The 13218-nt window shown below is 40.3% G+C and overlaps 1 protein-coding gene across 3 annotated transcripts in view; it reads right to left on the bottom strand.

Moving 5' to 3' along the window:
- SIL1 (SIL1 nucleotide exchange factor) overlaps positions 1-13218 on the bottom strand; it is a 265775-nt gene that overhangs the window by 66624 nt on the left and 185933 nt on the right. For all 3 annotated transcript variants that reach the window (XM_057734010.1, XM_057734011.1, XM_057734009.1), the window contains exons 6-7: positions 8016-8207; positions 2652-2773 (exon numbers count right to left, since the gene is read on the bottom strand). In XM_057734010.1, the coding sequence (XP_057589993.1) occupies positions 2652-2773; positions 8016-8207 (314 nt within the window). The remainder of the gene's footprint in view (positions 1-2651; positions 2774-8015; positions 8208-13218) is intronic.

Here is a 13218-nt window from a genome sequence, read left to right as displayed (position 1 = left end):
TTATGGCTTGCTAAGCAGGACCAAAGCTTGCTTCTCAAGTCGCTTAGCTGCCCTTAACTAAGATATGGCATCAAGATGTTTCCCCCATGAAATGTGTTTCCAGAAGCAATGGCAAAGTACACACAGAATCATTTGTTCACATTCAAAGTAGAAACAAAGTACGTGGGATTACAGAAAAGATTTCCAAAAAGGGTCTGGGGGAAAACAGTTAATAATGTTTGAATCAATTATTTTATGGCTTGAGAAACAAAAAATGAGCCTCAGTAAGTTCTCAAGCCTCTAAAGCCTCATGAGGATAAGGACCTTAACTTGTCCAGGGCTGAAATCACAGCTATCAATGACAAATTCACAGATTCTTCACCTTTCCAGTTGATGCACAGGCAGCAATTTCCCTGCCTGGCTCTGGCAAATGAGAGCAAGGGAGGTATGCCTTGGAGTCCACAGGACAACCAGGCCTTGAAGATGAAGCAGGTAAGCAATAAGGGAAACAAAGGCCTGCAGTGCTCTCAACCTTTCCCCATGGAGCAAAGAATTGTTCTTCCATCCTTCCTAGTTTTGTCCCTCAATTCACTAAGAAAAGATGCTTAAGTCTTTCAGAATTAGAGAGCATCAGACTAATATTCCTGTTAAATAAAGATAGGCAGAGATAAAAGGCAAAGGAAATCGTTTTAAAACAAAGATTCCTGTTCATCAACAGAGGAATGGATAAAGAAGATGTGGTACATATATACAATGGCATATTAGCCACAAAAAGGAACATTTGTAGAGGTGTGGATGGACCTAGAGACTGTCATACAGAGTGAAGTAAGTCAGAAAGAGAAAGACAAATATCGTACATTAACACATATATGTGGAATCTAGAAAAATGGTACAGATGATCTTATTTGCAAAGCAGAAATAGAGACACAGACATAGAGAACAAATGTATGCATACCAAAGGAGAGAGGGTGGGTGAGAGGAATTGGGAGATTGGGATTGACATATATATACCATTGATACTATGTATGAAATAGATAACTAATGAGAACCTACTGTATAGCACAGGGAACTCTACTCAATGCTCTGTGGTGACCTGAATGGGAAGGAAATCCAAAAAAGAGGGGTATATGTATACATACAGCTGATTCATTTTGCTGTATAGTAGAAACTAACACAACATTGTAAAGTAACTATACTCCAATAAAAATTAATTAAAAGAAAAAGATTCCAGTGGTAAAAAGGTTCAGAATAGCCTTTCTCCTACATCACTACAATCCCTGCATGCAAGTGAGGCAACTCTTAATAGGCACCACACATGCCCTTACAGCAAGAATCAGAATGTTGGTTCCTGTTGTAGAGGAACAAACAGTCCTAGGAACAGATTTCCAAAAAATGGTACTATAGCTCCTATGGACCAATTGCAGCGTGAAGACATCTTGACTTTTTTAGGATGAGTATAATGATGTGGTGCACACATCTCTTTCTGCATCCACTCTTTGGAGATGCTCATTCCTCTTGCCTGATCAGTCCTCTAGCATAACCCAGGCTAACTGAAATTTAAACAACTCCCAACCCATAGAGTGTGATAACCTGACTGCATGTTGATTGGTTCCAGGCAACTAGAGGAAGACACATCTCCCCCCAAAAGGCCCTCCTTGGTCAAGTTCATCATTTTTTCATCACCAGAGTAGCTTTACTGCCAAAAGGATCAGCTCTTAGAGTTCATTCCCCTTCCTCTCTGCTACCTATCATTGGTCTAACTTGTAAGTAGCTTTGAATAAAACAGAGAATGTGACCTAAAATACGAGGGTGAGTCAAAAATTATCCACGCTTCAGTTATATTAAAACTTCTGTTGGCTGCATTGTCTTATCAGCGCTTTCCATTCAAGACTACTGTCTCCCCAGTCACTGTTGTGCAGGTGTGAATGTTACATCAGTTCATTTGTAACTGCAGTGCGAGCAAAAATGGATGCCCCACTTGTGATCTGCACGAAAGAAGAGCAGCGTACAGTGATTCATTTTCTGTGGTCTGAGGGTGTACACGTCTGCACACTTCTGCCCACACTGTCGGCACTCTGCAAAAACTTCATTTTGAGGTATTAAAGCATCCTCCTTATAGTCCTAATCTTGCTCCACTGGACTTTCACCTGTTTGGTCCCCTGAAAGCAGCCCTACAAGGACGAAGATTCACTTCTGATGAAGAAGTGAAGACAGCGGTGCATTCGTGGCTGGCAGCTCAGCCTAAAACATTCTTTAATGAGGAAATATGAAAGCTTGTTGACAGATGGACAAAGCGTGTTGAAAAGCAAGGAGATGATGTTGAAAAATGATGCATTTGTCTCTTCTAAAAGTTAATTAAAATAAATTCTACAGCCAGAGTGTGAATAATTTTTGACTTACCCTCGTATGTTATTAAATGTCCATACATATAAGATGAGGGGGAACAGAGAGTCATAGACAGTGACAACATGGGTGAAAATTCTTATCTACTTGGAATAAGGGCAGAATCAAATTCTCATGCTAGTTTCAATGGGATTACACTAAACTGTGGATAGAGACGTGTATGAATTCAAATGTAACCTTCCAGGCCAATCAGGCCAAGAGCGAAACCAGACTTCCCCTGAAGGGTCCAAAGGATCCTGGCCAATGGCATGTCCATCCATGCTGCTCACCTGGAAAAGGCAGCCCCCAGCACAAACGCAGCGTACTCCTTCACCAGAGGTTCTGTGCTGTTCAGCCCATTGATCACCACTTGAAGGCCACCGAAGGAAAGCAGGTCCTGTGCATTATCCATCTGCAACAGAGGCACTGCTTAGTATAGTACAGATATCCAGGAAAGAAGAGACTTTCTTTTGGTGACTGTTCAAGAACAAACTAAAAAATCAAGGAAAAAGTATTGGTGGTCATTCTAATTAGGAAAGCGTTTGTAAAAACAAACCAAAATTTTAAATAATCTTAAATTTGAGAATTCCTAATTCATCTAATGTGATTTATGAGCACCTGCGTGGGAACTGGCAGAAATGGCACCTAGCAATTGCTTATGCCAAACATGTCCTGGAAAATTCTAATACTGTAATGAGTCACAAGCTTACTCGTAATGTACAACAAGCTGTTAACACAAAGATCTGGCGTCATCAGCACTAGTAAATGGCACTATGCTTCCTGTTGATGTCCAGCCTCAGTGGGGGCAGTGGAGGCAGCAGACACTTTAAAAAGCTGATTTTTAATTAGAAGTCATGGACTGTAAAAGGAATTCTGTGGCAGGGGAGGGCTGTAAAAGTGCTAGGAGAAGAATAACAATAGTACATTTCTCTTCCCTTTTCCTCACTTTATAGTCTAAGGTTGACTGAATCTAAGGACACTCGTGATAAATCTGCACAAAAGTCTCTCTCAAAAGCTTCAGCCTAAGGCCTGTGCTACTGGCTAGTGGCTATTACTAGACAGTGCAGAACATTTCCACCATCCCATAAAGTTGTCAGACAACACTGGTCTAGACTATACTTAAGCTCCAAAGCCCCAAGTCCAGACTCTATCTCTTTTATTCTATATGGAATCTCATTTCCCAAGTTTCATTGGTATCCTGGAACAAGAGCACTCAACTTCCTCAGAAAGGTCACTGGATCCTGTTTTCCCCACGCAGTAGCTACAGTCTCCCTTGAAAATATCTTTGTTGCTACAAAAGCTGCTTCTTGTCTACATGCTGATACCACTCTACAAATCGACAGGAAAACTCAGGAAGCTAGAGCCCAACAACAATGTAACTACTACCCACCTTTTTTCCTCCAGATGTCACTGAGCCCTTTCCTACCTTACTGTATCCTTCCAAGCTAGAAGATGTCTCTAACAGAGAAATCCAGTTTGAAGGGCTGTATCTGACTCTTGCCTAGCCTGTTTTTACCACTTAGATCATTCTTATACTCAACCACAAGAGCAGAGGTTTTTGTCTTTCTGTCCACTGGTATAGGTCCAGTGATTACAACAGTCTAAGCACATAGTTAAGTGTTCAACAAATAATCATTAAAGCAATGAATAAGTCTGATCAGAAAAAAAATGTTACTGAAATAAACTCCACTGTGAGTAAAAAAGGCAATCTGGGGTATCCGTCTCAAAAAAAAATCAATGAGCCGATTATACCACAGACCTAAAGAGATGGCCAACCCAGGGCTGTGAAGCATGTCATAAAGCCCCCAAGCTACAGTTGGCATTTGTCTGCCCTAATCTGTCCTTATGAAGAGGAATGATTTACTGGGCCATAGCCCAGCTAACTAGGGAGACTCAGAGCTGGGTGCTTTGCTGACATAAGCACAAATGATACATACTGAGTCTTCCTTCCTCACATACTCTGATTTTAAAATCTAAGAATTCACTACCTCCCCTTTGATCTTCCTTCCTCCAGTTTTTCTAGATACAAAACTCTGCCTCAGAGTCCTGTAATTCCATGACTGAGATGGCTACTTATCAAGGCTGGTATGAGTTCTTAGCAGAGCAAAGCAACACAGCCCAGAGTCACAGAGGTTCTATTCTAGATTCAGTTTATCTTCATTACTACAAAGATAATCCAGGGTATTATAAATACTGACATTTGTATAAGCACTTCAGCCTTTTCAAGATGTTTTCCCGTTTGTTATTTCACTGGAGATGAGGAAGAAAAGAGTCACTCTCCCTACTGTACACCCAAGCTCCAAAATCTGGGCCCTGCCCAGTATTACACAGGAGAAGGCATGGCTAGGGCCTGGGTCTGGGGCCAGAACTTCTCCCAGGCTGCCCTCAGGGCTGGGTGGGACAGGTGGAAAGAAGCTCAAGGTAGAAGCAGGGAGCGCGAAAGGATCGAGGCAGTAGGGAACTGTGCCAACACTCGGGAGGCAAAAAGAGAACCAGAAGACTGACAAGACAATGAGAGAACGAGAATAAAGGAAGGGAGAAAGGATGGTAAATAATTGAGGAGTCACATGAGGGAAGGCAAATACAACGCCCCAGGGTGGATGGGGCAGACAGTGGCTGCTCCTCATGAATAACTCACACACTGTTCCTACACACATGGTTTTGCTTTTCACAAATCTTGTTTAATAATTCAAGCATGGCCATGAGGAATCCTTGGGCAGATCCAGTTTGGGTCCTTGAAGCCCATGGCTCCCCAAAACCTCCAATCAGTAAATCTAGAATAGAAGTGGACTAAGTAAGTTCCTGGCGAGAAGAGTCCTATCTTCCTCAAGGCTAGCACTACATCACCCTAATTCCCCACTGCAACTGGAACCTGAGGCCGAGCTATGTCTTCTTTAATCCCCCTGTGAAATCACAACTTAACACTATCGCACGGAAACCTGACATACCAGCCCAAACCACCTTATCTGTATTTCCACTCAAAAGACCAATGACCCAGAACACTTATGACTCTTCTGCGAATAGATCGAGTTTGGCCTCCATCAAGGAACTGGTTTCTGGACTGACCACAGGCTAAGTTTGGTGATGTCCAAGAAATTGTTAATCCTACCTAGTGAACCATGAAAACAAAATGGGATGTCACCCTAGAGATGACACCACAGGGTAACCAAAGAACCTGCAAGGGAAATAAAATCTGTTAGGGCCCTGCTAGCCTCCTGTGTACTCACTCCCCTCTAGGTGAGATAGGCTCTCATAAAAGGTCATTTTGTCCTTTCATGCTACAACTAAAGGAAGAGCCTACAGAAACCTGATACCTAAAGATCCATCCAAGTATGTTAAGATGAGAAAAAATAAAAGCTGTCATCATCAGAGCAGGACTGAGTTGGCCAGTAACCCCTAGGATCCTTAATCCTTTAAATATCTATAACGGAAAAGCTGTTGGAGTTTTTGGTTTTTTACCCTGGAGAGAAAGACTGGAAAGAGGAAAGAGAACCCAGGTCCATTTTCTTCTCTAAAAGGATCACAGACCTGCTATTTGAAGCCTGAGAGTTATGAACAGAGAGAGATGAAGAGGCCACCCCATAATTCCTGCAGATACAGTACAAACTCATCCTCTCTCAACACAAAGGCTGGCAAAATCCTATAGAAAGAATGTCTTTTAGCCTAGTTTATAGAGAACAAGGATGCTGTCATGCATAGGAGGATGCTGAAGATCTATGTCTTGATAAGGATCTCAAACAACCCTTTGATTATGATTACACAGCCCTCCCAGGCCACCATCGCCCCTAGTCTGAATTACTACAATAGCGTCCTATCTGGTTTCCCTGCTTCTACCCATGCCCTTGGCCTACAGTCTAATTCTCAACACGGCAGCCAGAGGGGTCCTTTAAAAGTAAGTCAAATCAAATGATTCTTCTGCTCAACATCCTCCAAATAGTGTCTGTTCAGTTTCATTCTTTTCCTTGGTCTACAAGGTGCTCCATGATTTCCTTCCCATTATCTCTCTGAGCTTCACCTACTTCTCTCCCCCTTCTTTCTGCTCCTGCCACATTGCTATTCCCCAAACACACTAGACATGCTCCCACCTTAGGGCTTCAGTACTTGCTGGTGCTCCTGTCTGTGATCTTCCTTCCCAACACTGCCAATCCTTATCCTGCTCTACTTTTTATTTTTCAGTAGTATCTAGCACCTTCAGACATTTATATATAATTTACTTGTTAGTTATATTTATTGTCTATCTGCCTGTTCTAGAAGGTAAGCTCCAATTTTGTTCACAAATGTACCTTAAGTGAATGGAACAGTGCCTGGAACTTAACAGACATGCAATAAGTTAATTTACTCAATAAGTGAATGACTTCTCTTGGCTCCTTCTACTTAGATCCACCTATTCTCTTTTGAGCTTCATTCAGATGGCACCAGTATCCTGTGAGAGACACAGTAGCCAAAAGGTTAAGAGCACAAAGCTTAGGGTCAGACAGACCTTGTTGCAAATTCTGGCTCTACCTCTAACTGGGTGACCTTGGGCAATCACAAATGTGACCTGTGCTTTATTTTTATTTGCCTCAGTTATAAAATGGGATTAACAGTGGTGCTCCAAAGGCAGGTATGGAAGTCAATGAATTAATGTGTACAAGGCACTTGAATACGTGCCTAGTATATGATAGTGCTCAATAAACGTTAACCATTATAATTATGGCACAAGTCTGATCGGTCATTTCCCAAACGCTCCAATGGTTCTTAGGATCAAGGATAAAATCATGGAGAGCATGATTTTCTGAACCCTACCTCTCTGACTCCCTAATCTTTCCACTTTATCTATGCCACCCCATCTGCTGGTCTCTGTGCTCCAGTCACTTCAGTCTTTCCCAGGTCTTCAATCTCACCAAGCTCTTCTCTGTCTGACTCAGAATTTTTGCACATGCTGTTTCCTCTGCCTAGAATGCTCTAATACAATGGGGCAAACTTTTACAAAAGTGCCTGGTAGCAAATATCTTTCACTTTGTGAGCCGTATGGTTTTTGTCACAACCACTCGACTCTGCCGTTGTAGCATTAAAACAGTCAAAAACAATAAAACAACACATAAACAAATAGATGTGACTGTGTCCCAACAAAAGTTTGTTCACAAAAGTGGGCCAGAGTTTGCCACCCCCAGCTCTAATCTCCCCTCTTTGCCTAGTCAACCCCTAATCATCCTTTAATGCTCAGCCTAAATGTCACAACCTCAGAGAAGCCTTCCCCAGTGTCCCTGACTAGGCTAAGTTCCACTGTTATAGACTCATACATTACCCTCTGGAGCCCTTATCACAATCTTAAATTATCTCATTATTAAATTGTTAATTCATTCATTGTTCAATTGTTCATTATTTAATCACTCCCTCTTCCAGACTATAAGCTGCATGGAACAAATACCACATCTATTTTACCTCTGCTGTAACCACAGTGTTGAAAAATCAAAGGAAGTAACACTCCAAATGAAAAGAGTTTGGCTCTGGTCTGTAAGAAGAGATCCTACTACAATAGATGTTGGCCTAGATTTAAAATGCTGTACACCTTGAAAGTGAAGATGGTGACAATATTTTCTTAAGACCTTGGGCAGGAGGGTTTATTTTTGGAGCTGTTAGCTAAAAGTCTGACTGACAATGAAATACAATACCTGATGGACATAATATTCAAGATCAAAGAGTGCAGCAATCTTCTCTTCCAGGCTGGAGTTGGAACTATTGAACTTGTTGATCAGTCGTACCATGATCTGCATGTCAGTCTCAATGACAACATTCAGCTCCTCAAAGTCCTTCTTCAGCTCTTCAATGGGACGAAAGAGCCGTTTAACTTTGGCCTGCCTTGCCTAAGGAGAGTAGTAAAGAGATGATTAATCATTGATTGAAGACATCTCCCCAAGACTCCTGTGATCTACCATGGATACCCATCCTCAAGGAATGTTCTAGAAGGCAATCTTCTTTAATCTGTACTATCAAAAATCCTGATACTTTCCAAGATGCCCAGAGAACCATACAGCCCCTCTGCCCCAAGAACAGACTCAAGATTTTCCAAGGTTCACTTATCTCAGTCTGCCTTCAAATGTTCAGGAAGAATGTAAAGTCTTCTTGTTGTAATCATTGAGGTCAGGGGAAGCAATGCAAGCTCACCTCCAACCCCTAACCTCATGCGGGAAAGCTGAGGTCTAAGGTGGAATAATCCACACCTTGGTTCTCTCTCTTCTACAATCACAGAATACCTTTGCTTTGCCCTGCCCAATCCAGCAACATTTTAGGGAAACCCGGATGGAGGAAACTGTGGGTCAAGAGTGGGAGCGATCTGCTGATGAAAATTAAATCTATGTCATTACTGTCAATCTAACTACAGGGGTACAATTTGTTCAACTGTTTGAAGTGGCTAAATTACTGTATGTACTACACTCAAGTCTCAAACAATTTTCGCTCAGTCCCTCCCCACCCCACACACATATAAAGATTTTAAAAATGAAGTTATGTTGGAGGTGAATAAAAGGCTTTAATTAGATATTTTATACATGTGACACTTTCTGTTTTCTTCCCAATTTTAGAGGATAGTGCTTATAAAGAGAGCCTGAAAGGTCACAGTGGCTTTTGTCTCTATCTTCCAAGAATAATTAAAAGGCATGAATATTTATAAAAAGCAGGATGATGAGCAGTTGTCAGCTCCAAATTGCTCGTCTACTACCTATGGGTTTTCTCTCCAGTTACAAGCACTCCATAGAAACAACCACCAAAGAAATGAATGTCTCTCTTAAAAAAGACCAAGTTCCTAGCAGAGAAATCACATCTATGCGATGCCATATTCTTCTCCTTTAGGCTAAAACAGTGAAATGGTCTCCTTACACCCAACTAGAGGACTCTGGGTGGCCGCCTAAGGCCAGACAAAGAGGTCTAGAAAAGCTGAGTCACTGACTAGAGCTGTGGGATGATAGACAAGTGAGCAGGATAAGAAACTAGTCACCTCTGCCTCACAGAAATGATGCATGCCTGGGCCTAGGGAAGGCCTTTAACAAAACAAAATTTTTAATTTTGCCGTAACTATAAACTAAAAGGAAATTACAAAAATAGTACAGAGAGTACTATATAATCTTCATTCAGCTTCCTCAAGTGGTAACATCTTACATAATAACAGTACAATGTCAAAACCAAGAAAGTGACCTAGGTACAATACTATTAAATATACCACAAGCCTTATTCGGATTTCACTGGCTTTTATATGTGCACATTTGCATGTATGTGTGTGTATCATTCTATATAATTTTATCTAATATACAGATTCATGTAGCCACCAGAGCAATCAAGTTACAGAACTGTTCCATCACCATCAAACAACTCCACTGTGGTCCTCTATAGATGCACCTCATCCTCTCATCCCTTCCCTTTTGTCCCTCTGCCCTGGCAACCACTAATTTGTTCTCCATCTCTATAATTCTAGCATTTGGAGAATGCTATACAGACAGTTACACAGTCTGTAACTTTTTGAGATTGGCCCTTTTACTGAACTTAATGCACTTGAAATCTATCCAACTTACTATAAATATCAATGGTTTGTTTCTTTTTAATGCTGTGTAGTATCCCACTGTATAGATGTACAGTTTGTTTAACCATTCAACTATTGAAGAATGTTTGTTTCCAGGTCTGGAGTATTATGAATAAAACTTCATGAACATTTGTATAAAGGTTTTTTTTTTAAAGTAAACAAGTTCTTATTTCTCTGGGATAAACGCCCAAGAGTGCAACTTGCAGGGTCATATGGTAAGCATATGTTTGGTTTTACAAGAAACAGCCAAACTATTTTCCAGAGTAGCTGAACCATTTTATATTCCTACCAACAATGTATGAAAGATCCAGTTTCTCCACATCCTCACTAGTATTTAGTATTATCTAGTCTTTGTTGCTGTGCAGGTTTTCTCTCTAGTTGTGGCAAGCGGGGGCTACTCTTCGTTGCGGTGCACAGGCTTCTCATTGTGGTGGCTTCTCTTATTGCGGAGCACAGGCTCCAGGCATGGGCTCCAGCAGCTGCAGCATGTGGGCTCAGTAGTTGTGGCTCGCTGGCTCTAGAATGCAGGCTCAGCAGCTGTGGTGCACAGGCTTAGCTGCTCTGCAGCATGTGGGATCTTCCCAGACCAGGGATCGAACCCATGTCCCCTGAATTGGCAGGCGGATTCTTAACCACTGCACCACCAGGGAATTCCCAGTATTATAATTTTTATTTTAGGTATTCTAATAGATGTATGGTGATATCTCATGGTAGATTTAACTTGCATAACTCTAACAGCTAATGACATTAAATATTTTTTTCATGTGCTTATTTACCATCTACATATCCTCTTTGGTGAAATGTTTGTTCATGTCCTCTTCACATTTTCAAATTGGTTGTTGGTTTTTACTGTTGAGTTTTGAGAGTTCTTTATACGCTGTAGATAGTTACAAGTCTTTTATCAGATAGACAGTCCTTACTTTCTATAGATCTGATATGTACTAATTTCAAATACCGCAGTTTAAATAATATTAGTCTCCCAACATGACTCAAATTTCAGTTGCCATCATATATTTACTTTAATTGCATTAAGTACCAACTTTGCTGCTAGCTCTTCAGTCCACAAATCACTATGTAAATAACATAAATGTCAATCATGAACAGTGGCTGGTCACATTATTTATTTCAAAATCTGTCAGTGAATGGTCACTGTGCATCCATTACTCAACTCATACACAGATGTCTGGTGTGTGGTTATATGGCTTCCTCATCCACCAAGGATAAACCCATGGAACATTTCATAAAAATATCAAAAGAGAGAACTGATCAACAAAGTTGAAAGTGCAGAAAGAAACAAAAAGTAGTAACTATGGCCATTGAACATGTATACTAAACACACATGGAATTACAGATGATGTCGATTTCTGCTGCAACTATCAAACATAATTTTAAAAATTCAAGAATAGAATAGTCTATTAGAGTTCCCCTTACTTTTATTCACTTCACCGTTCTGTCTTTCTTCTCAATGGTTCATGTTTCCTTCTGCTATTATTTCCTTCCTATTTGAAGAATATTCTTTAGTCATGCTTTTAGGTAGGTCTGCTTGTGATAAATTCTTTTAATTTTCTTTTGTGTAAGAGTGTCTTGATTTTCTCCCTGCCATTCCTGAAGGATATTTTCATTGGCTACAGAATTCTGAGTGGACAATTTGTTTTTTTCAGCGCTTGAAAAATATGTCACATATTTTTGGCCTCTGTGATCTCAGATGAAAATGATCCTGTCATTCAATCATTATTCCCTATTGATAGTATGTGGTTTCTGTCTTGCTGCTTTCAAGATTTTCTTCCGTCTTTAGTTTTCAGAAAAGTTGACTCTGATGTGTCATGGTGTTGATTTCTTTGAATTTATCATATTTAGGATTCACTCAGCTTCATGAATCTGTGGATTTATGTCTTTTACCAGTCAGGGGAATTTTCCATCTTTATTTCTTTGATTATTTTTTCAGTCCCATTTTCTCTCTCCTCTCCTTCTGAGACTGTGACACAAATCGTAGATTTTCTGTTATAGTCCTACAGCTCCTTAAGCCTCTGTTCATTTTTTTTCCAATCTATATTCTGTTATTTAGATTAATTTTTATCTGTCTTTAAGTTGACCGATTCTTTTCTCTCTCTTCTCTAGTCTACTATTAAGCCCACCCAGTGATTTTTTTTCTAATTTTCAGTTGTATTTTTCAGTTCTAAAATTCCATTCTGTTCTTTTCTATGTCTTCTATTTCTTTACTGAGGTTATCAATTGTTTCAAGAGTGTACATAATTGCTTGAAACATTTTTATGATAACTGCTTAAAATTTTTGTTTGATAATACCAACTTCTGAGTCATCTCACTGTTGTCATCAGTTAATTGTCTTTTCTAATTCAAGTTTTGATTTTCCTGGTTCTTGGTATGATGAGTTATTTTTGGTATACTGGGAATTTTGAGTATTAAGTTATAAGACTCTGAATTCTACAGAATCTTCCTTTTCAGTAGGCAGTCACACCGTTTAGGTTTAATATCTTGGTTCTGGTGTTCTCATGCAGTTGTGACCCCAAGACAATTTAGTTTTCAAAGAATTTGCAGTGTTATTTTGGTCTGCTTCCTTTGTGTGCTACCCAGAGCTAATCTAAAAACCTGGACAGTATTTCACACTGTAGTTCCATTCTCAAACCTGCGGTGTTAATTCTGGTCAGTTTCTCTTGCTGGTCACTAGGGAACATCCCCAGAACTTCATTTGCAAAATTCTTTCCCCTTCTCCCTTCCCTCCAAAATCCTACCACCACTCTCTAGTTAGGAGAAGGAAGAGCATCACCTGCCACTGCTGGACACTCAGCATTCGGAATGGAAGTCCTTCACTCAACCGGCAAAATATGACACCATGCAAAGATTTTGTTTCAAGACTGATAAACAAAAAGTACAATGGTATCTGCAGCCAGGAGCTTGAGACATGTAAGATACTCCCCAATCTAATTCAAGTTAATTTATTTGCCAGTCCCAATGCATTGGCAGGGAGCTGTGTCAGTCCAGGAAGGGTACAAATGAAAATGAGAAAAAAGACTCCAGGACCCAGCATCTCAGTGAAGGAGCTAACAACCTAAGTGCCAGAGAAGAAAGAGTGTGGCAGCCATAGGTCAGAAGTGGCAGCTGACTCAAATCAGCTGGTATAGGAGTGTCGCATTTGGCTATTGTTATTGGGACCTCCCCTTGCACTGAGAAAGAATTATTTTTAATTGCAAAAAAAACAGCAACTGAAAACTTAATCTCTTGATTTTACATTTAAAAAATATTTTCATAATATTCATACTTTTCTACACTAATTAAATTATGGG

This window comes from Hippopotamus amphibius, chromosome 1 (genome assembly GCF_030028045.1).
Source record: "Hippopotamus amphibius kiboko isolate mHipAmp2 chromosome 1, mHipAmp2.hap2, whole genome shotgun sequence".
NCBI lineage: Eukaryota > Metazoa > Chordata > Mammalia > Artiodactyla > Hippopotamidae > Hippopotamus > Hippopotamus amphibius.
Note: the sequence above shows the minus strand (reverse complement) of the source record. Positions and strands in the feature narration are given on the sequence as shown.